This window comes from Gobio gobio (genome assembly GCF_949357685.1).
Source record: "Gobio gobio genome assembly, chromosome: 21".
Lineage (NCBI taxonomy): Eukaryota > Metazoa > Chordata > Actinopteri > Cypriniformes > Gobionidae > Gobio > Gobio gobio.
Window position 1 is genome coordinate 19027952 of NC_137117.1, and position 22886 is coordinate 19050837.

A 22886-nucleotide genomic window follows, 5' to 3' on the forward strand; every position below is an offset into this window, starting at 1 on the left:
TAGATATGTGTATTTTAAATCAGTTTTCAATCTCTACATTTGTGTTTGACAGAATCCTTCGGAAATTCCAGTACTTATTGAATCCTCGGCAGGTTTATAACCTTACCAGTGGTGGACCAGGTCCAGGGCAAGTAATTCCCTACTATTTCAGCATATACAAGTATTTATTTGTGCCCTGCGTCCACTTGGTTGAACTTGTGGAAAACAAAACTATTAAAAATGGACTTAAGATGAAAAATGCATGATATCATCCACATTTTATGTTTTCATAGAAGCTTGTGGTGGTAATCTATATGATCTTCTGTTTCCAAACCAGGTTATATTTCTTCAGAGATCTGCCTAACTTTAGAATATTAGTTTGTGGAGGGGACGGCACTGTGGGCTGGATCCTTGACGCTATAGGTTAGAAACTAAATCAAACATACTTTCTGTGACACTCACAGCAAAATAGTAGAGCATTGTAATGCTCTCATTTCACTTTCAACCAACTGTTCTTTTCAATTCCTCAAAGATAAAGCCAACCTGCCAGTGCGCCCCCCGGTGGCCGTGCTTCCTCTTGGCACAGGAAATGATCTTGCACGCTGTCTTCGATGGGGAGGAGGTGAGGACAGAAGCTGAACTTGAAACTTGAACATGTGCCTTTATGTCTATATTTAGTGTCTCTCACGGTTATGATGCTGTAGGTTATGACGGGATGGATCTGGGCCGGATCCTGAAGGACATTGAGGGCGGTTCTGTGGTTCAGATGGATCGCTGGAGCATACAGGTGACCCTGGAGGACAGTCAGGAGAGAGGTGATCCTGTTCCTTACGAAATCATCAACAACTACTTCTCCATTGGAGTGGTAAGACACATACAGTTCAGCATTCATCTCTCGTCTAATACATTACCTTTAAGGTAGTTTCAAGACCCTAATTTCTGCCAATATAATATGTGAAGAAAAAAAAACACCTACAAAAAATGTTATTTTACTCAATTCTCTCTGGTTTGCTGTGTCTGGAACAGGATGCCTCCATTGCTCACCGCTTCCACACCATGAGGGAGAAACATCCACAGAAGTTCAACAGCAGGTGAGCGTGTCACACACTAAACCCTTCCAGAGGCAACAGGTCTACTTATCCTTTACAATATTTTCTTGTAATATTGACAATATTGTAATATTTAAATAATATTAATAATTTTCACAAAAACCATCACCTAATTTTAGTCTTGGAGTCTTGGCCTTTTATAATTATGCTGTGTTCATAAACAGGGCGTATGTCTAATGTCCATTACAATGCACATTGATTCTGAACAGTGGATTTTATATAAATTATACATTTTTGGATACATACTCATACATGCATACATATACATATTCATCAAGGGCACATTATAATTAATCAGAAGTATAATTAATTAGCAAAACCATTTTCAACATTGATAAAAATAAGAAGTGTTTCTTTAGCACCAAATCAGTATATTACAATGATTTTTGAAAGATCATGTGACACTGACTGGAGTAATGATGCTGAAAAATCAGCTTTGCCATCACATGAATCAATTACATTTTAAAATATATTAAAATAGAAAACAGTTCTTTAAAATTGTGATAACATTTCACAATTTTACTGTTTCATTTCATGTTTGATCAAATAAATGCAGCCATGGTGAGAATAAGAGACTTCTGTCAAAAACATTTAAAAAATCTTCAATCTTTTTAATGGTAGTGTATACATGTAATAGTTTGATTATTACTTTTTTATTTATTTATTTATTTTTTGAAAAACAGTTTGCCTTGGCTGCATCCAATTTAATGATCATTTCTGATTTGGGTGGAACCATATGACCAAAAAAACATTAAAAAAAACATAAAATAAACCAAAAAAAAGTTTGCCTGAGTTTGTGGCTTCCTCTTCACGCATATACATCTTTCTTTCAGGATGAAGAACAAACTGTGGTATTTTGAATTTGCCACGTCCGAGACAATCTCAGCATCTTGTAAAAAACTCAAGGAGTGTCTCACTATTGAGGTAAGAAAAAAATGCCTAACAAAAAAAAGATCACACTTCCATGAGAGTTATTGATCATTCCAGCTGCCCTTGTTCCTTCCTCCCTTGTGCTGAAAGCTTATCAAAAAGCATCAACTAAAAAGCATGAGCACAGTGAGGGCATTAGAGTGATAACACCTGTTATTAACCTGCTTTTGGTATTAGTCGTCTGTCAGAGCTCAAGCCAGGGCCATTTCAATCTACCAGATTAGGTGCATTCATTCAGAATATGAAGCAAAAATCAATTCATTACTTAAAAATCTGCTTGCGCACGTTAGAAGTATTTGCCTTTAAACAATTTTGAATATGGAAAATGTAACGGAACTGACCCCAGCACCTCTCTCTGGCCTTATCCAGTGTTGCGGGACCCAGTTGGATCTCAGTAGTCTTTCTCTGGAGGGCATCGCCGTCCTCAACATTCCCAGCATGCACGGCGGCTCCAACCTGTGGGGTGAAGCCAAAAAAAGTGACAAAGCGGACCAGGACTTGCCCGAGGTCATAGTAGACCCCGAAGTCTTAAAAGTGAGCCCACAAGGTACGTTTCATTATATACAGGGAGAAACTTTTAAAGTGCCCCTATAATGCTATTTTAAAAGTTCCTAATATTGTTTTGAAGGTCTCCTACAATAGGTTTACATGCATTCAAAGGCAAAAAAACACTAGAATGTTTCTCATAATATACACTGCAGCATCACATCTTTTCTCACAGTTTCTGAAATGGTTCAATAAAGGATTCGGTCTCTTGAAACCCCTCCTTTTAGAGAGTCTACTCTGCTCTGATTGATCAGATGGCCAAGTCTGTTGTTATTCGTCTACCGCTTACAGGACGTGTCGGAAAATATACGACCATTACCATATCTGAAGTTCAGGTTTGCTTTCACAGCGCAGAAAACAGCGTCTTCACAACATGTTGACAACACTAACCAGACTCTTCCGGTGTTCTGTCGATTTGTCCTATCTTGTCAGATTTTGCTACCTCCCATTAAAACAGTAGGTAGCACAATTCAACAGCGAAAAATGCTACCTATAAGATTGTGCTACCAGCATCATATTCATGTGATTTGAGGCTTTATTAAAGGCTTTATTTGGGGGATAGTTCACCCAAAAATGAAAATTCTGTCATTAATTGCTCATCCTCATGTCGTTCCAAACACGTAAGACCTTCGTTTGTCTTCAGAACACAAATTAAGATATTTTTGATGAAATCCGAGAGCTCTCTGACCCCTCCATAGACAGCAATTTAATTAACACTTTCAAAGCCCAGAAAGGTAGTAAAGACATCGTTAAAATAGTCCATGTGACTACAGTGGTTCAACCTTAATTTAACGAAATTGTTGAATAAAGTCGTTATTTTTGTTTGTTTTTGAACACAAAAAGTATTATCTTCATTTCATAAAAGTAAGGTTGAACCACTGTAGTCACATGGACTATTTTAACGTTGTCTTTACTACCTTTCTGGGCTTTGAAAGTGTAAAAGTTTTAAATTGCTGTCTGTGGAGGGGTCAGAGAGCTCTAAATATCTCAAAAATATCTTAATTTGTGTTCTGAAGATGAACAAAGGTCTTACAAGTTTGGAACAACACGAGGGTGAGTAATTAATGATAATAATTTTTTAATTTTGGGTGAACTAACCCTTTACCATCCGTAGCTACCTCTACCCTAAACCTACCATTAAAACAAAAAATATATTTGTGTTGTTTTTTAAATGACGCAATATTAATGTGCGCATGCGCAGTAAGCCCTGGTAGGATGAAATGTCAGGACACCAGCCCTCTGCTACAGTCCATAGGTATTATGCAAATTTGTTATAAATCTACCTAGGTTTGTGCAGGAGGTAAGACTAGAATGACTGACAACACGTTTCAGGCTGCAGGAAGTAAAACTGGAATGACTGACAACTCGTTTCAGGCAATTTTTGGGGGAGACAATAACTCCATTTATTGCGCATTTTGATCTTTGAAATTTTGCAGACCTTTTACATTCACAAAGCTATATTACACACGACATGAATGGTAATATCCCAAAAAGCATTATAGGGGTATGCTGATATGAAGGTTATCCAAAGCACTCAACAAACTGTCTCCAAACAGACATGAGCGATAAACGTGTGGAGTTGGTGGGATTGGAAGGAGCCATGGAGATGGGACAGATATACACAGGGCTGAAGAGTGCAGTCCGGCTTGCCAAAACATCTCAGATTACCATCAGGTGAGAAAAACAGTTACCAACAAATGTCAGCAATGGATGTCTTCAAACAAGCTCACACTGGCACAAACAAGTCAATACTTGCTCAGACATGTCCATCACTGTCAGTCTGCATACCCTGCATTGCATTTTATTCAAAAGGAAAATATTCAATTTACATCCCATTCATTCTTTTGTCATTTGTCATTGTCGACCATTATGGAGTCTTATGATGTAAATGTGTGCTTAGTCACCCAAGCAATTGTGCATTATATGATTCGCTCATTATTTTAGTTTCTAAAAGTGTTACCTAAGTGTTTTATTCAAAAATACACACTCATTTACAGGACAAAGAAGCCTTTGCCCATGCAGATTGATGGTGAGCCGTGGATGCAGCCTCCTTGTACCGTAAGTGTCTACCTCTTTCAAAAATACTACCTTTTGTTTCTACACAAGAGTCATTCCAGTGACTCTTTTGAATCAGTTCACTGAAAAGATTCATACGCTGATTTGTTCAGTGAACCTTTCCTGCAGTGAGTGTTTTTTGATTCATTCACTCAATCAAAACAAGTCTTATTCAAATGTGTCTACAAATCTAAAACGAAACGACATAAATTGTGTTAAAGCATCATAAGTGTTGTTTCTAAATTATTACATTTTTTTTTATTAAAACAACTATAATTGAAAAGCCTGAATTAAGATTTGTAATGAAAAATAACTATAAGGATTTGTTAAAAAATACTGAATCGTTCACTAAATCACTAAAGACCCGCTTTAAATTTAAGTGATGAATAGTCATCCTAAATTAAACAAAGCATATTTTACTTGTAATTAACCTTTAGTTTAGACCATTGGTGTCCTATCCTGATCCTGGAGGGCCACTGTCCTGCAAAGTTTAGCTCCAACCCCAATTAAACACACCTGAACCTGAGCTAATCGAGATCTTATTAGGCATACTAGAAACTTCCAGAAAGGTGTTGAGGAAAGTAAGAGCTAAACCCTGCAGGACAGAGTTTGGACACCCCTGGTTTAGACAAATAGAAACATGCCAGCATTAAATGAGATTATTGTGTTATTTTATCATTTTTATTTTTCTTCCTCAGATTCAAATCACACATAAGAACCAAGCCAGTATGCTGATGGGCCCTCAAGCCAAATCTGGCTTTTTCAACCTGAAATAGAGTTTGCCTGTGCTTGGGGATGATCCGGATCGCTTCAAAACTGTGTGTGCATTAACAAGGACTCGAAAGCCAACGAAAGTTTAAAACCACTGTAAATTTAGCAACAAATGCTTACTAAGGTTTTAGCTCTTGCTCAAATCCTTGTGTGTTTTTAGGAGATTATCCTTACATGAGGTACAAACTCTTCACTCGCCCATCTTAACATCAATTACACTCACTTTAAAGAAATGTAGTGCATAGTAGGTCATGCTTTTTTGCATGCTTTTTTTTGCTGTGATATAAATATATCATATGCACAGGTCATTCCAAGTACATTGGTTGAATATTTGTTTTAAGGTTATGTAGATATACATAAAAATGTGCATTTCAAAGCTATGAAGGTTTGATGCTCAATGACTTTGCTGTAAAATTAGAAACAGATTTTTCTGCACAGTGCTTTTTGTTTTTCCTTTAGATTTTTTCCCCTTAGCTAAGCCTAAATCTTCTGTTGCTACTGCAGTTACTAATCATGAATGTCAAGATTTAATCCAAGGTGCCAGTGTGCTCATTGCCAGAACAATGACTAGATTTAGCAAATCAAAATCTGAAGAGCTTTTATGAGACATCTAATTTATTTGCTGTTAAATTGTACACCTAAAGTAGTAGGTGTAATATTTAGATAATATATTGAAACGAAATCCATGGTATAACTGATTTTATTATTATTGCATTGTATCAAGAATGTATTGAGTCAGTTGTGTAAATTACTGATTATGCAACATTTCACACATTCACATAGTGTTAGTTCTTCATTCTATTTCCTTCGGATAACTCAATGGACAAAATCCTAAAGGTTTTAGATTGCACACTGAAAATTAATGGCACTCTGGCAAGCTTTATGATTGTATGTTGTTCCTGAGAATGTAGAGGATCTATTAATTTTGTGAATTTGTCTGAATAAACATTTCAATGTTTGATGATTATGTCATGTTATTGATACTCATAAGGTGTTTTGCCGCGTATAAGCACCAGAGGGCGCCATGAGTTTGAATAATTTTACACCAGCCTGATCTAGCATCGGGTTCAAGTTCATTTTCTCATTTAGGCCTACCATTTCTGGGCTTTTTTTATGTATAAGCCTACACCAAAATACTAAACCGAGAACATTCTCATACTTAGTTAACTAACTCATATAATTTCTTAAAATATTAAATTAATATCCATATTAAAATTAGCTCAAATAAGTTTTACTAAAATGTTGTGAATACATGACTTAATTATGTTTGGTTTCAAGTCAAGGTTCACCATTTTCAATAAACGTTCACTAACCATGACATTTTATAGTTATTTGATTGTGATTAGTAGACGTGCTCTTTTGAGTCGAATATTTGTGGGTCATGTGTCGGACTCGGGCTGAATCGGCCCGAGTGGTTCTCGAGTTAAATTGTTAGTTAAATGAGTTAAATGATGTGGCTAAATGTAAGTTACTTTAATATAAAAACACAAAATTATATTACAAATAAAATGTACTGGAAATATACATTTATTATGTAACAGTTTCAGTTTTATCAACTCGCATGCAAAACCAGAGAGTTGGTTTTAAAACCGCAGTACTTATCAACTGACCTTTGATGATAGAGTTTACTAAACGTAAATAATACTACTTATACCTGCAAAACGGTATTACTCATGCCTAAAGTGCCAAAGCATCGCTTCTGTGCATTACGACCAATCGCATCGCTCCAATTGTGTGTCCCCGCCCCTTTGGAAGATTTCGGCGTTGCTAGGTCGCTCCCCCTTTTCAAGTATTTCCTTGACATGTGCTTTTCTTAACCCGACGAGTCTGCCCGCAGATGCTGCTGCTTCTGGGACTAATAGCAAGAGCTGTGGATTATTGCACAAGTCAAAGTAGGCTGGTGCCGAGTGGGTGTCTCCTCACCCACACTCAGTACTTTTCATCTCTCGCTCTTCTTTCATCTACTGTTACTTGCTTATTGAGTGACACGCGGACTATGAAAAATATGACTTTCCGACGCGTAAAGAAGCTGAACTCAAACGAGCCGGACAGCGGGTCGTTGTGTCATGACAGTGGAGATATCTACTTTACGTCCTCCAAATCGGACAGCTGTGGGGCTGTGGAGCGTGGACCCTCAAACTCCACTGAGGTGTACAATTATAAGACTCTTGCTTACTCTGGAGGGACCCTACCGAGGAACTTTAAAAAGGTTAGAGCATTTCATATTAGTTTAGAGATTCGATACCCTCCATTTGACCCATTACAAGTGTTTACATGTAAGTTACACCGGCAGTTTACACACAAGTATACATTTTATGTTATGATATGTGTGTACTTTTTAATTTCCCATCTGGAAAATAATCTTTTTAGTCCAGCCTTAGCCTCCCTATGGTCAAACTGGTATTTTGGGTGGTTTTAGAAGAGTTCTTGGCACTTTCAGCTGGTTAGACAAGCTAAGACTATCTTAAACCAGATAAGACCAACAAACCATTTTAGACTGGTTTAAGCTATTTATTTTACAGCAGTCGAGTTATTGTATGAAAATCAGATGTTTGTTAAGGAAATCCTGCTAAAACCTCTTAAAACTGTTATTAAGATTTTAGCTTGGTTGAGCTGGTCTAGCCAAACTGGTGTTCAGCTGGTCTTAGTTAAGACCAACACACCAGTTTTTTCCCCCAGCAAGTTTGAGCTGAGATGTTAATACTGAACTCACACTTCATGAACTTTAGAAGTAATATTACACTTGATAACCTCTTTTAATATCTGCCCTCTATGCATGAACATCTTGAATGTATTTCATGATGTTGTCTGGCCTTAATTAAGCACAGAAACAACAGTCCTGTGATGAGTTTGCTTTAATTAGAACCAGCAGTTTGATTAGTTTGAAGGCGCACAAGTTGAGCTCCACTTCTCTTTATATGCCATCAACATTGGTAAGAACTGCACATTTTGGTTGTGTCCCTTATTAACACACCTGATTCATATCATCTGCACATTTTTTTGATGCTCTGAACTGGGTTTGAGACATTCAAAATGTGCAATGCTGGAGTACTACAGGATTAAGTAGTTAAAGTATAGTCAATTAGACTATGATGTCCATGTTTGAGCCTTGAATGGTTCAAGCAGTTGTCACGCTTTGTTTGGCATGTAAAGAATCTCTAGAACCTGTGCTCATTCACACCTGTCCATCTGTGTGCATCTGTGACCATCAGCATGTGACAGTTCCTCTGAACAAACTCATTTGCATGTGTGCGTGTGAGCAGTCATGCAACGCTTTAGTGACTACACTTTATCATTTCTGCATGAGTCTGAATCATTATTGTTCATACAACTCCGATCACTCATATCATGCCATAGAAAGTAGAGATTGCAATGCCATGACATGACATCACTGTGCATACAACAGGAAACACCAGTGGTCAGTGGTAAACTTATTTTTATTCATTGTTTGCACATGGTCAAAGGTTGTAAACTTAACTTTAGGTAGCAACTATTCAATCTCAAGTGAGAAATGCATAGCATTTTAAGCTAAACAGTGACCCAAACAAGATATAAATCCTTTTATGTGAATTATTTTATATTAAACATTTATTATTGTTGTAATGCAAATTTGATTTTCATTTACATATCTAAAAATGTTTCACCTGTTTATTATTATTATTAATGCAAATAACATTTTTATTTTACATATATTAAAAAATCCCTGTATTGTTTCTATTATTTGTATTACTATGCCAATCTGTAATGGATGGATAGAGAGGGATGGTAGGTAGGTAGGTAGACAATATCTAGTATAAAGTCTCCCACACTTCCTTCCAAATCCAAAGAGAGAGATTAATCTGCTGCTCGCCTCTACACTATACTTTGCTTTGGCAAAAGCAGTTGCTCTCCTGGGCTTTGACCATACAGATGCGAGCCTGCTTGGTTCTGGCCCTTAGGTTTAGACGCACTGAAGTGTGTTTCATGGTGTAAAGCGTTTCCCGGTGTCTTTGGACCACCCACACGCAGGTCTGACTCTCTTGATCAACTGTAAACAGCTCGTATGTGTCCCTGCTGAATTTTGGGCCTGCTTTTTTACAGTCCACCTCCTGTGTGGTCAGCCGAGCCATTTTATGGAACCTGACCAAGTGTCCGGAGCAGTGAAGCCCCCCTCCGTGTTGTCTGTGACCTTTTTTGTGGAACTGAATTTACTGCGGAATTGAAAAAGCTTGAGTAAACTTGGGGGGGGGGGGGGGGGATATGAAAAATGGGTAATGAAATGGCTTTTGAAATTCAAATCGGTCTGATATGATTTCCATATCTCCGGGTAGTTGTCTGGTGGCAATCAAAACAAAACATCTATAATCTATTCGTTATGGCTATGATATTCTTAAAGGTATAGGTCAACCAAAAATCATGATGTCGTTTAAAACTTGTATGACTTACTTTCTTATGTGGAAAGATATTTTGAAAAGAGTCGAAAAGAGAGTTTTTTTTTTTTGTCCATGGCTTGAGCTCCAATGCTTTGTCATTCAGGTTTGGAATGACTGGAGGGCGAGTAAATGATGACAGTTTTTTTTTTATTTTTGGGTAAACTATCCATTTAAGACTATGTTGCTGTGTTTTTAGATACATTGGGTGGAATGACTCATTTTAAGGTAAAAAAACAATAGCTTCTTCCTTGACAGCTGCTTGCTTTTACTTAAAAACGTATTTTAATTTGCAGAAATTAGCTGTGAACAAAGCTTACAGTTAAAGCTTTTGGATTGTAGGGCAGGTCAAGTTTATGAACAGCTCTCTGTATCTGGACTCCTACACTTTGCGTGAATGCCGGGCCACAACAGGGTATTGTGCGACGGGGAGCTTTGCTTCTCCTTCCAACTGCCCCCCAGGGACCCTCTTAGTTACATGGAAATAAATGAAGTCATTGAGGGAACCCTACGACAATTCTCAAAGAGTACAAAAATAAAGAAAGGCAACGTTTTACTAGCTTAGGAGGGTTTGTGCACAAAGTGCACTTTGTGGAAAGCTGAAGTTGTTGGGGTTGAGGTAGAGCCCGATTGAATGGGCGTCTGTAAGAGCGGGCGTAATATGAATGAATTCTTATGTCCGTTGTGCGATTTGGGTTGGTTTTTCAAAGTTATCAGGCAGAACATCTGTAGGGCAGTTGTTGTAGAACATGAAAGAACTTGTATTTGCCAATCTGGCTACATCTTAGATCATCCTTGTGATATGGTGATTTAGTTTACCTGTAGTCTGGAGGTAAAATAAGATCAGAGAAGGCTGCAACAGGTTATGACTGCGATTTGTCATCTGAGCTGTTAAACAACATATGTGTGAAATGAACACATTGCACAACCTAAAGCTTGAACTGTTGGGGAAAAGACCTGTTGATCAGGGGGGATTTCAAGTGCAAAATGGCAGATCTTCTAAAAGTCACACACTAATTTTCTTCCTCTTCTCTTTCTATTTCTCCTCATCAATCTGTCTTGCTGAACAGAACGGTGGGCTGCAAAAATGGAAGCCCCTTTCACAGTCTCCAGAACCACAAAGGTAAGATTGCCACTGCTTTTCTTCCACCTACACAGATTTGATTGGCGCATGCATGCGTCATCGTTATTTCCCTAAAATACGCTCCATTTATTTAGACGGTTATGAAAACGTCAGACCATAGTCATTCACGCCTTTAAGGTGTCATGGAATAAAAATAACCCCCTTTGAACAAACGTAATTACAGATTTATATAAAATGGCCTTTTTCAGAGGACTGAATGAATGAAATGAGGCCTGAATGAACCTGTGAATAAAAAGGAGTGTGTGTTGGATCGGCCAGATGGTCAGATACGATCTTTGCTTCACTGTATGTATGCGTTATTGTTGAGTATATACATAATTCATGAGTGCCTAATGATGTATGAGTGCTTTCATAAAAACAGGGGTCTTGTCATGTCAGAGTATTCATGATTTTGAATCCTGAGATTGCCTCATTGTCAACAACTATTATCAACACAGAAGTCATCTCGAGTTTAAGTGCACAGTCATTCATGCCCTAAGGTCGTTGTTATTAAAGAAAATAAAATAACCTGTGTGACTGTATGAAACTGAAAGCATACTGAAAACATAGTTTGAGAGTGAGCTGTTCAGATGTCACGCCCAGACTTCTTTTTGTTCTTTTTCACATGTTTCCTATTACGCCATGAAGACGTATTCTCCAAAATAGCACGATCATGGGGTTGATTATGCGTTTCCTCTGTGATCTTTCATCATCCTTGTTCTTGTAAGCATTGACAGTTAGTCAAGGTCATGGATTGAGTTCAAACCACCCAGAATGTCATTTTACTAAGATTGTCTCTGTACAACAGCCCTTTCCTCTGCTCGTATTAACAGAATACCCTCTGTTTTGCTGAATTTCCTTCCAGGAAAACGGTGATCCTGGAAAAGAAAGAGGAGGAAGCATTTGGCTTTGAAATCCAGGTAAGAGGGATTTAGAAACTCAGTCACTGTATGTGAGAGATATTATCTGAATTCATTCATAGCATCTGAACTGGTGAAAAATAATGTAAAACCTTTCTAAAGCGACCTAGGGTATGTTTACATGACAGTGATGTACTAAAAACAGCCAAGTTTTTTCTTTGTGTTTTTCGCGTATGTATGACAAGGTCGTCAAAATGATCCCCTTTCACACGGATCCGCGGAAACGACTAAATGCGCTGTATTATGCATGCCATGCCAGTAGTTGGCGACGTCACTTTGTAAAGAAAATCTGTGTGTCTATAGACTGAACGCATAATGCGCATGATGTCAGTGTTTTCACAAATTCATGTTTTTGTAGTTTGTGAAGGATGAAGTAGTGGCGCGCGACCAAGTAGAGTCAGCATAGCTCACAGCGCCATCTGTTGGTGAAAATAATCACTATAGGATTGCTCCTATAACCAGCAAGCTGCTGTATGTTGGTCGGGCTTTTTTGCAATGTATTTGCGAGTTGTTTTGAATGAGCTGTAGAACTGGGACATTTATGGGGACAGCTCCAGTCGGGGACAGAACACCAAAAATGGGGGGGACGCCTGGTCACCTCAAAGTACATGTGGGTGGGCTGCTCAGGATTAAATAAAAGCAAGACCTGGCTTGGATGAAGGATCTCTTAATTGTTAAATAGCTGTTAAGTTCAGCTTTAAGGTCTCACTTGTGATTTGACTTTAGTGGATGGCACCTCATTTCAACAGAAACAAGTATTAGCTATCCACCTATAACCCGGTTCTAGTTTTGACAGAATCAAAAATCTCGGTGTGGGAACCTAATTGACTGTCTTAGCTTGTCTTGTAATTTATTATTAATATAATAGTTCAGATTCAGGATGGAGGACCCCTCCTTTCCTGCCTTGTCCTCAAGTACAGGATATGACATCAAGTTTCTGTCACCTGATAGGCGACATATCAAGAAGTGAATTGTTTTCTGGGATGGCGTGCTGTAGACAACATTGTTTGAGTCTCTTAGCAGCAGGGATACGGTTGGCCGTATCTACTATGTAAATATGTCTGTACTTTGCATCTCCTGAGGCGCTTGGTGTCTCAGAGACTTGTGTAATCATTTGGAGCGTGTGGGAAGAGGAAGGAAGCAGGCGATTCCAAACATTTGAAAACACTTTACAAATGATTCACGTTTCAGAGATAGACTTAGCATTTTTTCCCTCCTAAATTAGTGATCGTTTTGGAAGAGTTTTTTTCTCTGTACTCATCCTCATGATATTTGAAACCTGTATTACCTTCTTTCTTCTGTAATATATTACATAAGTTATTTGTAGCAGAACGAGAATGTCAGAAATGCTCTTTTCCATACAATGAAAGTGACATGTGACTAGCTGTCAAGCAAGAATATCGGCTGAATTTGTATTTGTATGTGTCTCACATAAATCTGTTGCATGCGTTTAGAAGACTTAAAATATAGCTGATATTGTTCACTTAAAGCATAACCGACTGTGTTTATATGAATACTCATCAAGACAGCCATTTTGACATAACTGTGCGTATTTGACAGTTTGAGTGTGTAACAAGACACGAAAAAAAGAACGGCTTGTGCGCACGTTTCGGTGTGTGTCAGACAGCGTGAGACTGCAAGTTGTTGTTTTTCGCAAGTTATTGCATTTAATAACACTTTTTAACATCAAGCAAGTAACAGTCGTGTACCCAGTCTATTCTCTGCTATATGCGTCAACCTAAAACGTACACTTTTCACAATGTTGAAGTAGCCTATTAAAATCTTTTTGTACCCTTGCGATGTGTACATTTGTGATATTTCGATATATTGTGCAGCCCTATAGCACACCCATCATATGGACCACTTTTATGGTGCCTTTTTGGAGATTAACAGCCTCAGTCCCCATTCACTTTCATTGTAATGGTAAGGAGCAGCGTGAGCGTTCTTTAAAACCTCATCTTTTGTGCTCTGCTGAAGAAAGAACATCATAGGGGTTTGTAACAGCCAGGGGGTGAGTAAATGATGACAGAATATTTGTTTTTGGGTGAACAGTCTTCATGAAGTCATCGAAAGTTTAGTCAGAATCACCTTTTCTTTTGACAAAATGAGGTTTAACAGTGTCCTCCACTCACAAAGCTGTTAACCTCAACAACACTTTTGGGTTTCATTTTAGGAAATGAGCACCAACATCAGTCATCCTCAAAACCAATCAAATGAAGCGTTCCTACGCATTTTACACACGTAAGAAATTATCATTCATTGTGAAAGTGAAGATCATGAGAGCGTCTTAGAGCCACAGCGCGTCTCTTTGGTGACTGGTGAAAACATTGCACCCCACAAAAAAAATTATGGCTTTGCACACCAGGAAATTAACAGCAAATTGAGACGCTCATTTGAATCTGCACGTCAGTAAACCAAAGATACCACCGATACCAGAGGCACTAACATGCAAACGACCCTTTCAAATGGCATCAGTATATCAGCGTTTGCGTCTTGACACGAGCTACTGATTACAGTTATGGTGGAAACTGAAGCTGATGTTTTGCATATTATGGACATCTCACTGAGTCTCTTCCTGCTCCGTTTTAAACTCTTGCTGTGTAGAGGTGCATTGTATTCTTAACTCATAGAATTTGAAGTGTATTTCTCTAAAATATCTCACACCACTATGATATGTTACAGAGACTTAACATCCTTCACAGTTTACACCGCGATCCAAGTGCTAGTCCACTGAAGCTGACTTCAGTTGTTTTATTGCAGAATAGATCGACTGAACAAGATCTTACTGGTGCAAACTACATTTTATTGCTATTGCTAAAATATGACTTTTTAACTTTTATTTTTTGCTTAATTTACATCATTTACAGCTTAAAACACACATTATCCATTACAGAAGCTCCACATTACAGAAGTAATGGGTAAACACCCTGTGTCTTTTGCTAGCGCTCAAAAAATGGTCAACAAATGTAAAATGCTGATTGGCCAAATTTTTTTGTTAGCCTAAGCCAGATGGCTTGGGGGGTGATGAACTTCATATACAGTTCAAACATTGAAATGACAACAAAACACAGGCGTTTCAAATGGCCTAGTTTCGGTGTCCCTTGTTTATCAAGGATGTTTGCATACAAGTGAACCACCTGGAGCCATTCCTCACGTTCGGCTTCCCTTAAACCATTGAGTCTGTCAGTCAGTCTTTGTGAAGCACATGATGGTGTTAAGCCACTGTGGAAATGCTATCAGACCTGATTTAGCAATGCTACGTCGAACAACAAACCTCGTTATTCAAGAAAATGGCACACCTTTGCTAGCTAGTCAATGACCCGCTTTGTTTACTTTAGTATAATCTGAATGCATATCTATAAATAGCTACTCTCTGCACAGTAGACAGCTTTGTTTACCACCCTTTTTTGTGTGTGTGTGCCTGCAGACATACGGACTGCATCACCAGAGTGAGAACTCGGTGGAGATGTGCACCTTTGTTTGCAAAGTTCACGAAGACAGTCCTGCCCAACTCGCAGGCCTTAAAGTCGGTAAGTGTGCTCACATTAACACCACCCTTAATGTTTGCTCATTCAGTCCCGCTCTAAACCAGCATTTGACACAGAGACTAGAATATTCAGAGTGGTCCTTGGGGTCAAAGGGAGTACATTTTCAAAGCAATAACAAGGATCAGTTTCCTTCATCCACCTCTTGAACATCCTGTTTTGTAGTAAAATGAGTCTGTGTGAACGGGAGTAATATTTCAGAAGGCTTACAAATGCCTTGGTTTCTGACTCGGAGATCTCGTCAATCTGTCAACAGCAGGACAGTCTTACAGTTTAAGCAAGAGCAAATATCACAGCTCAGCACCCACGTAGACGGTTGATTTTTATTCTGTCAAACTGTAAAACAGGATACAGTCAAGTCACTGTGGCTTTTTGTGGGCCGCATGTTTATATACAATCTCTATTTTAATCTGCAAGTTTTTTTCCCCTAAACATTTCTGTTGTTCACTTTTTTGTTTGAGCTCTTATTGTACTTGCACAAGTCTTTCATCCAGGCAAAGGAAATGGAGCTGTTAGTTAGATAAATTAGTTTCAGTAAGATAATTTTAGCATTTTTTGAGCCATTTTTTATTTTTTGAGCTACGTTAAAATGTTTGAAAGAAGTCTTTTGTTCACCAAGGCTGCATTTATTTGTCTTTTATTGTCACTGATCACTTTAATGCCTACTTGCTTTGAACAGTAGGTCTGTGGTTAACATTACTTAAAGAAACTAATTTTGTTGAATTAAATAAATTAATTATATCTCAAACATGAATTTTGAAAGCTTTGTGTGCTACAAAGGTTGTCCGGTTCGTCACGCATGTAAACTTGCATCTTTGTGGTAGTTTAATCCTTATAGAAACTTGTAAACAACTTTATTTAGAGTATTTGAGTTTATTTATAACACATTGACAAGTAAAACAAGAAGTTTTTTTCTAAAAATACATCTTTGTCATTGTCTTATAATGCCATATTCAGGCTTTTATGAAATGTTACTACTTGCTGGAAATTTAATACATGCAGAATCTGCATTCTTTTCTATAATCTCTACGAGAAAAAACACTTCTGCATCTAAAATACCTATTTGCTCTGTCCTTGGATCAGTTGATCTTCTCTAAGTCCGAAATATAACAATTACGATTCATAGATAAACTGATGTCAGATCAGTAGTAATGAGGAACTCCTGCTCAGAGTTGCTGTGCGTGTGTGTTGGTTTCGCTTCCTGCATTCCCTGCATGCTTTGCGCTATTGTCGTCTTTGGCCTGTCTCAAAGGCACATGACCTCATCGCTCTAAGACAAGAGAACCCAAAACTCTCCTAGGAGAAAAAGAATGGTTTCATAACATATTGATGTGTGAAGCCCAGCCCCTCCCCGGCAGATGTGTCCCAAAATCAACCAAAAGTTGATTATGGAGAAAAAGCAACATTTTTACATCGAATAAAATCAAGTGTTATTTTGCGTTGATTTGTCATGTGAGAAGATGCATCATTTATTCTAGTGGAACACAAAAGGAGGTGTTTAGCAGAATGATTACGCTTCTCTTTTCTGTACAATGAAAGTGAATGTGACATCAAGTTTCAAAAAGTTTAAAATAAAGCACCATAATAGTAGCTTGTGCACTATTTTAAGTGTTCAGAAGCCGTACAATAGCTTTCTGTGAGTAACAGACTAAAACTGAATGTATTCACTGAAAATGTTTCCTCTGAACTCTTGCGTAGCACCTGTGGTCACCATTCACTATTATTGTGTTGAAACGGGACATTCTGCAACAAGTGTCTTCTTTTGTGTTCCTTTAGAAGAAAGTCAGTCAATACAGGTTTCAAAATACATACGCGAGTAAATAATCATGACTGAAATTACATTTTTTGGTTGAACTATCACTTTAAGGCAGCACAGCACACACATTATTTTTTTGTAGACAGTTTCCAATCAAATCTGTTCTCCGTTGAACACTCTTCTCTTGGGTTTGTAGGAGACACGATTGCCAGCGTGAACGACGCTTCTGTGGAAGGCTGTCGCCATAAAGAAATCGTCCAGCTCATTAAATCATCAGGCAACAACATTAGGTATGTAGATGTTCAGTGTTCTTCCATGTCTGATTTTGTAAATGAGCAAAAGTCACATTTTCAAAAAATAGTCAAATAAAGTTTAAATTGAAACTAAATTATTTCATACCTGTGGTGTTTTCTGATTAGCTTGAAGAAGTAGATCTTCTATTACGTGATTGGAAACACACTTTCCTTTCCCCCTTTTATTTCGTGTTTAATAAAAGATGAAAGGCCAGTGAAAATGAACCTCCATTTATAAAGTGTGGATGTGAACCACATGAATGCATGGCAATTTATGCCTTCCCTCTCCACGGCTTTTAACACAATTATTTCCACTTTGAAACATGGGGTTATGCTGTAAATGAGAGAGTTTACAGCAGCCTAGTAAAAAGAGGTTCCCACTTCATATCCATATCACCATGCCGGTCTTGAAATCATATACATTTGGGGGAAGGGGAGTTTTGTATTACCGCTAAGTTTATATTCAGACACGTTGTGGTCTGAAGTCAGTTTTAAAGAGCTCTTTGATTTTAATTGGTGTGTTTATTAGATTAAAGGTTTGAAGACATGTAATGCTGCACAGTTTAGGAAGTGACTTTGTCATGCAACACTGTGTTATTTTGTTCCTGTCTAGGCTAGAAACGGTCTACAGCAACGCTATTAGAAAAGCAGAATTGGAAGCCCGACTGCAGTATCTAAAGGTAAGTCTCTCGAACCACATGCAAACCGACATGCATGTATCAAGCAGCGTGTCGTCTCGTATACTGAGACGTTTACAAGTGTTGTAATGTAAGCCCAGCTTTAACACAGCTGCCCCGGTCTGGCACCGAACACTAGTGTTGATCACACCTGTTTCCTCTCACACCCCACCTGTTCCAATGACCGTCCAGTCTTAATCCTCACATACCTCGGTACAGCTGAAAAGAAGCACCGCGCATTTTCACATTCCTCAGGACATTCTCAGAAGATGCCTAGGCTATAAAGTCTAACTACAAAAAGAATACGGTGTAATTTTGGTGCAGTTTTTGAGAGGAGCTAATTCATGGTGATGGTGAACATGTTCGTGACATATTAGCTCTTTTGAATTCAGTTGTATTTGAGGCATGCACAAACTCTTTCATAAATGTTATAATATTAACTGAGCTGATGAACTAATGTAACTAGACGGGTAGAGTTTTACAGTTGATTGGGGAACTTAAAACCAACATGTTTTGGCACACATGCCTTTGTCATGGTTGAAAAAAAAACGAATTTAAAGTCAACCGGTGGAGTAGTAGATAAGTCTGATATCTTACAATTAAACAAATGGCTAATGGGAAAATAATAGGGATGCACAATATATTGTAATAATTTTTATTAAATGTTTCATTTTGAATGCTAATTTACTTCTTGTTTTACTTTTAGAGTATATTCAGCTTCAGTGTTGTTATTGTTAACAGGAACGATTAAACATTTTGAATAAAATAAAATGAATATTAGATTGTAAAGCCTAATCTTTTTATTTCAGTTGAAGTATTAAAATTCCTAAAACTATGAATAACTGTGGATAAAAAAATAAATAATTTAAGCTTAATATAACTAATAAAAAACAATACAAATTGCACATTCACATAACAAAATGAATTTACAGTAAAATTATTAAAAATATATAAAAATTACAAAATTATTTTGTAGCAATTATAATTACTATAAATTAAACAAATTGTTATGAAAACTGAACATGTAAAAGCCAATTCAAAACAATAATAAAAACTATAATAGCATATAAATAACGCTTAAAGTTAATTTTTAAAAACACTAATTTTATAATTTATAACACTGTTAAATGTAATATTTTGCAAACTTTAAATTAATATTCACTTTTTATACCGTACATTGTAATGTTGTGCTACCTAAATTGAATTGTACGATTTAAAACAGTTTTTAATATTTTATGTATTTAGTCAAAATGGTATCTCCCATAACATGAAAATAATGATCTGCTCTTGACTTTGAATATGGGTACATCCCTGTAAAATACCTTCCATGAGTTGTTTTCCTTTTTTTTTTCCAGATTCAGTAGAATAACAGATAAAACCAATCTCAACCACAATTTCAAACATGACAAACCATCTTTTCATTCATTCCATCAGCAAATTAGCTTTACGAAAAGAATTGTGATTTAAAAATGGACACAGACAACAAAGAACTCTGCATTTCGTTCAAATGTGATGACTTGTTGATGGGAGAAGTAGCGATAGAGAACTGAGAGCTAAGTCTAACCTCACTGACCACACTTCCCTATTCTCTATGATGATGATGGGAAAAAAGTAAATGAACACACCAGCCAAATGACACGTGGAATGACTCTTACTGTGTCTATTGTCTTTCTAGCAAACCCTCCATGAGAAATGGGATGAATACAGATCTCTAATGGTGCAAGAACAGCGGCTCGTGCATGGTGAGTTTTAGCACATGATAGCAATCTTGCTAACCCAGGCCTTTGAATAAGCCACCAATTTCTTATGAGGTTGTTTTAATAGCGTGTAAAGGTTGGACGTGACATTTGAGCACTTCTGCATGTATTTTAAACACTTCCTGTAAGCCCAATGTTGCGCTACACACTTAAAGAGTGTAAATGAAGAGAAACATATTTAGCGGTCACATAGTATTTTTCCGGTGTGAACAAAGCTCAAACTAAATACTTTACTACAATGTAGGATCTCTTAAAGACTAATTATTAATAAAATCTTAAAACTGTGAGTCATTTTCCTTTAACGTAAGACGTGTTAACGATAGCGTGTTTTTTCAGACTAGTGGAAAGAAAACATGCAAAATACACTTTTATTCTATCGCATAAATTACTATATATATATATAATATAAATGACCTGGGGTTAACGATAATCCTGGGTATTCATATGCTATAAAGGTAAGAATTAAATGGTCTCCTCTTCACTCCAATTGTGTTTTCATTCCTGGGGTTACGCCCTGTGAGAAAAGGCCTTCTGTCAATAAATTTAATCAAGAATTTTTAACCTGGCTTTATTCAATGTTCAGATTTTTGTGCAAATTTGTACATAAATTAGATAATGCCTTATTTGCATATTTAAACATGACATGTCAGAAAAACTTGTTTGCAATTCTTATTATAATCAGTCAACTGGGGAAGTATGGTGATAACTTTGTTTTTACCCTGTCCACCTGGGTTAATTTAGCTCTCTGTTTTCAATCTCACAGGCATCGTAATGAGTGACGTGGCTATGTACGAGTCTCTGGAGTCGGCCGGCGTGTACGGTAGTCTGGGAGCTCCAAGCCCCGCGGCCATGCGCGCGTTAAGTGGCACCGGTAGCACGAGCAGCAGCGTAAGCCACCTCAGTGCCGCCACAGCTGAGGACGATCCACTCTACCAAACCTGCATCTTCCAGGGGGAACGTGCCAACAACGCCAGCAACGACGAGCTCGACTCAAACCAAGAGAAGACTCAAAGTGGCCGCCCGCGGCTCATCCGACCTGCCAGCGAGCTCTTCGCTACTGCCAAGACAACCCTGACCCGCAGTGCCAGCACACGCAGCTACATGAGGGGCCCGGCATCGTCGTCATCCTCAGTGCCTAATGGAGAAAAACAGCAGTGCGGAGGGTTCAGCACACTGCAGCGCAAACCCAAACAGAAGAGCTTCAGGCGGAGGCTGCTGAAGTACATTCCCGGACTAAACCGACCACTGGAAGAGGAGGAAAGCAAACTGTGAGAAACTACAACGAACTGAAATCACTTAGCCAAAGACTAAAGGTTTAAAGCGAGAAATGCATACAAAAAAGCAAACTGAAGACCAAAATTGGAGGCCGAGATAAACCAAAGAATCTAGTGATGATAAAAGTGTTTTTATCTTGTGTTTTTTGAGAGCCTGTTAATGAGAGCCTTGTTCATTTCCAATGTTTGGACAGTTTAGAAGTCATTTAAGTTGAGTGCCAAAAGTTTCAAAGTCTTTACTTTTAAAATCTGAATACAAAGCATTTACACAAGATTGGTTAGGCAACTTAAATGTTTGTCTAAAATGCTGAGTAGATGTGGATGTATTTCTATTTGTTGCTGGAATATTGTTTAAAATTCTATAACCAGTAATTTAACCGTTAACAAGAGCTGAAAATGTGGACTAAAAAAAAAAACAACCGATTTGTCTTAATCACTTTGTCAACTCCTTAAACGTTATTAACATTGTCTAACTTTATTTCCTGGTGCACAATTTTCATCTAAATCAAGAAGCAAATGTTTGTACATATTGTGTTAATGTTTAAGTTATTTATTTAATGTTTATTTTCAGTTTTTTGTTTGTTATTTGAAGATGTACAAAATGAAGGATTTTTTTTTGTTATTATTTGTTCATTTATATTTGAAAATACTTTGGTCCTGAAGGATATTTAATACGTGCCTTTTTGGCATGCATGTGTAAATAACTTTTCTATTTTTTTGAAAATATAGATTGAAAATAAAGATTTTTCCCTTATAATTTCTCTACTTTGTTCTTTTGTATGTTGAATTCACATTGACATTGCTCAGGTTATTTTCCCCAGAAGTCCACTCGACAAATTCCTTGCCATTTTGTGCACAAGTGCTCTTATTGTGTGGACATCTTTGATTTCTTCCCAGAATGTTTTTCTTTGCACTTACGATACCGGCAACAGCCTAATGTGCTTTCCTAACCTCAAAAACAACATCTTCCTATGGGGCAGAGACTGTGTTTTGTAGTATAAAGGGGCTGGTTACATTCCTCTAATGCTGGACTCTGAGACCTTCAGTGATGTCAAACAAATTCATTGTAGGAAATGTATGGATCGCCGTTAGGAATATGCGTTGGAATGTGCATCTAAAGAGTGACCCCAGGATTCCAGGCCTCCAAGCATCAATTCTCTTCCTTTAGGTCAGAGCTGAACCCTTGCCCTCTGCCTGCACACACAAACACATTCCCCCATGGTGCTTTGACAAGACACAAACCGCATCACCATCCCAGTGTAGCGCCTGACCTTCCAGGTCACAAAATAAACCCCCTTCTATTTTCTACGGCTCTCTTTACGTTGTTTCCCTTTTGTCTGCCTTCACAGCCGGTGCCCGTTTCGTCAGAGCCTCTTTGGATGGTCGCTGGTGTCAGTACTGCATAACTCCCTGTGTCTTGATTAGCTATTGTTTTGTCTTCAGTTACAGAGACGGGTGTGTGTGGGTAACTTGTCAGCTGAAAACGTAATTGGGTTTTTGAGCAGATTTCGAAGGCTGAAGTCATTTCAAGTCATGACGACTGAAAAAAAAAAAAAAAAAAGTGAATGCATAATTAGTTTGAAGACAAGGGGACCTAAAGCAAAGCCATGAATGGGCCATTTAATGGTTGGGCAAAACAATGGGCTGACAGTGGGTTGCATGTAATTAGCACAGCAAGAGAGATGGGAGCTTGGTAGAGATGGCACACTAGAGTGTGTTTATATCTTAGTGATGTTTGCTAA

The 22886-nt window shown here is 37.8% G+C and overlaps 2 protein-coding genes across 2 annotated transcripts in view; both read left to right on the forward strand.

The window, feature by feature from the left end:
- The window catches only part of dgkaa (diacylglycerol kinase, alpha a), a 33911-nt gene extending 27562 nt beyond the window's left edge, over window positions 1-6349 (forward strand). The window contains exons 15-24 of the mRNA XM_079802713.1: window positions 53-127; window positions 317-402; window positions 512-601; window positions 684-844; window positions 1006-1070; window positions 1922-2012; window positions 2388-2565; window positions 4121-4238; window positions 4562-4622; window positions 5318-6349. Coding sequence (XP_079658839.1) covers window positions 53-127; window positions 317-402; window positions 512-601; window positions 684-844; window positions 1006-1070; window positions 1922-2012; window positions 2388-2565; window positions 4121-4238; window positions 4562-4622; window positions 5318-5395 — 1003 coding nt within the window. The 3' untranslated portion in view covers window positions 5396-6349. The remainder of the gene's footprint in view (window positions 1-52; window positions 128-316; window positions 403-511; window positions 602-683; window positions 845-1005; window positions 1071-1921; window positions 2013-2387; window positions 2566-4120; window positions 4239-4561; window positions 4623-5317) is intronic.
- An 846-nt stretch (window positions 6350-7195) lies between these two features.
- On the forward strand, window positions 7196-21905 carry tamalin (trafficking regulator and scaffold protein tamalin). The gene is made up of 8 exons (XM_079802714.1): window positions 7196-7599; window positions 10870-10922; window positions 11788-11842; window positions 15270-15372; window positions 17340-17433; window positions 18050-18116; window positions 19789-19855; window positions 20634-21905. The coding sequence occupies exons 1-8, from the start codon at window positions 7228-7230 to the stop codon at window positions 21140-21142; spliced, it is 1320 nt and encodes a 439-aa protein (XP_079658840.1). The 5' UTR covers window positions 7196-7227; the 3' UTR covers window positions 21143-21905.
- Window positions 21906-22886: the final 981 nt, after the last annotated feature.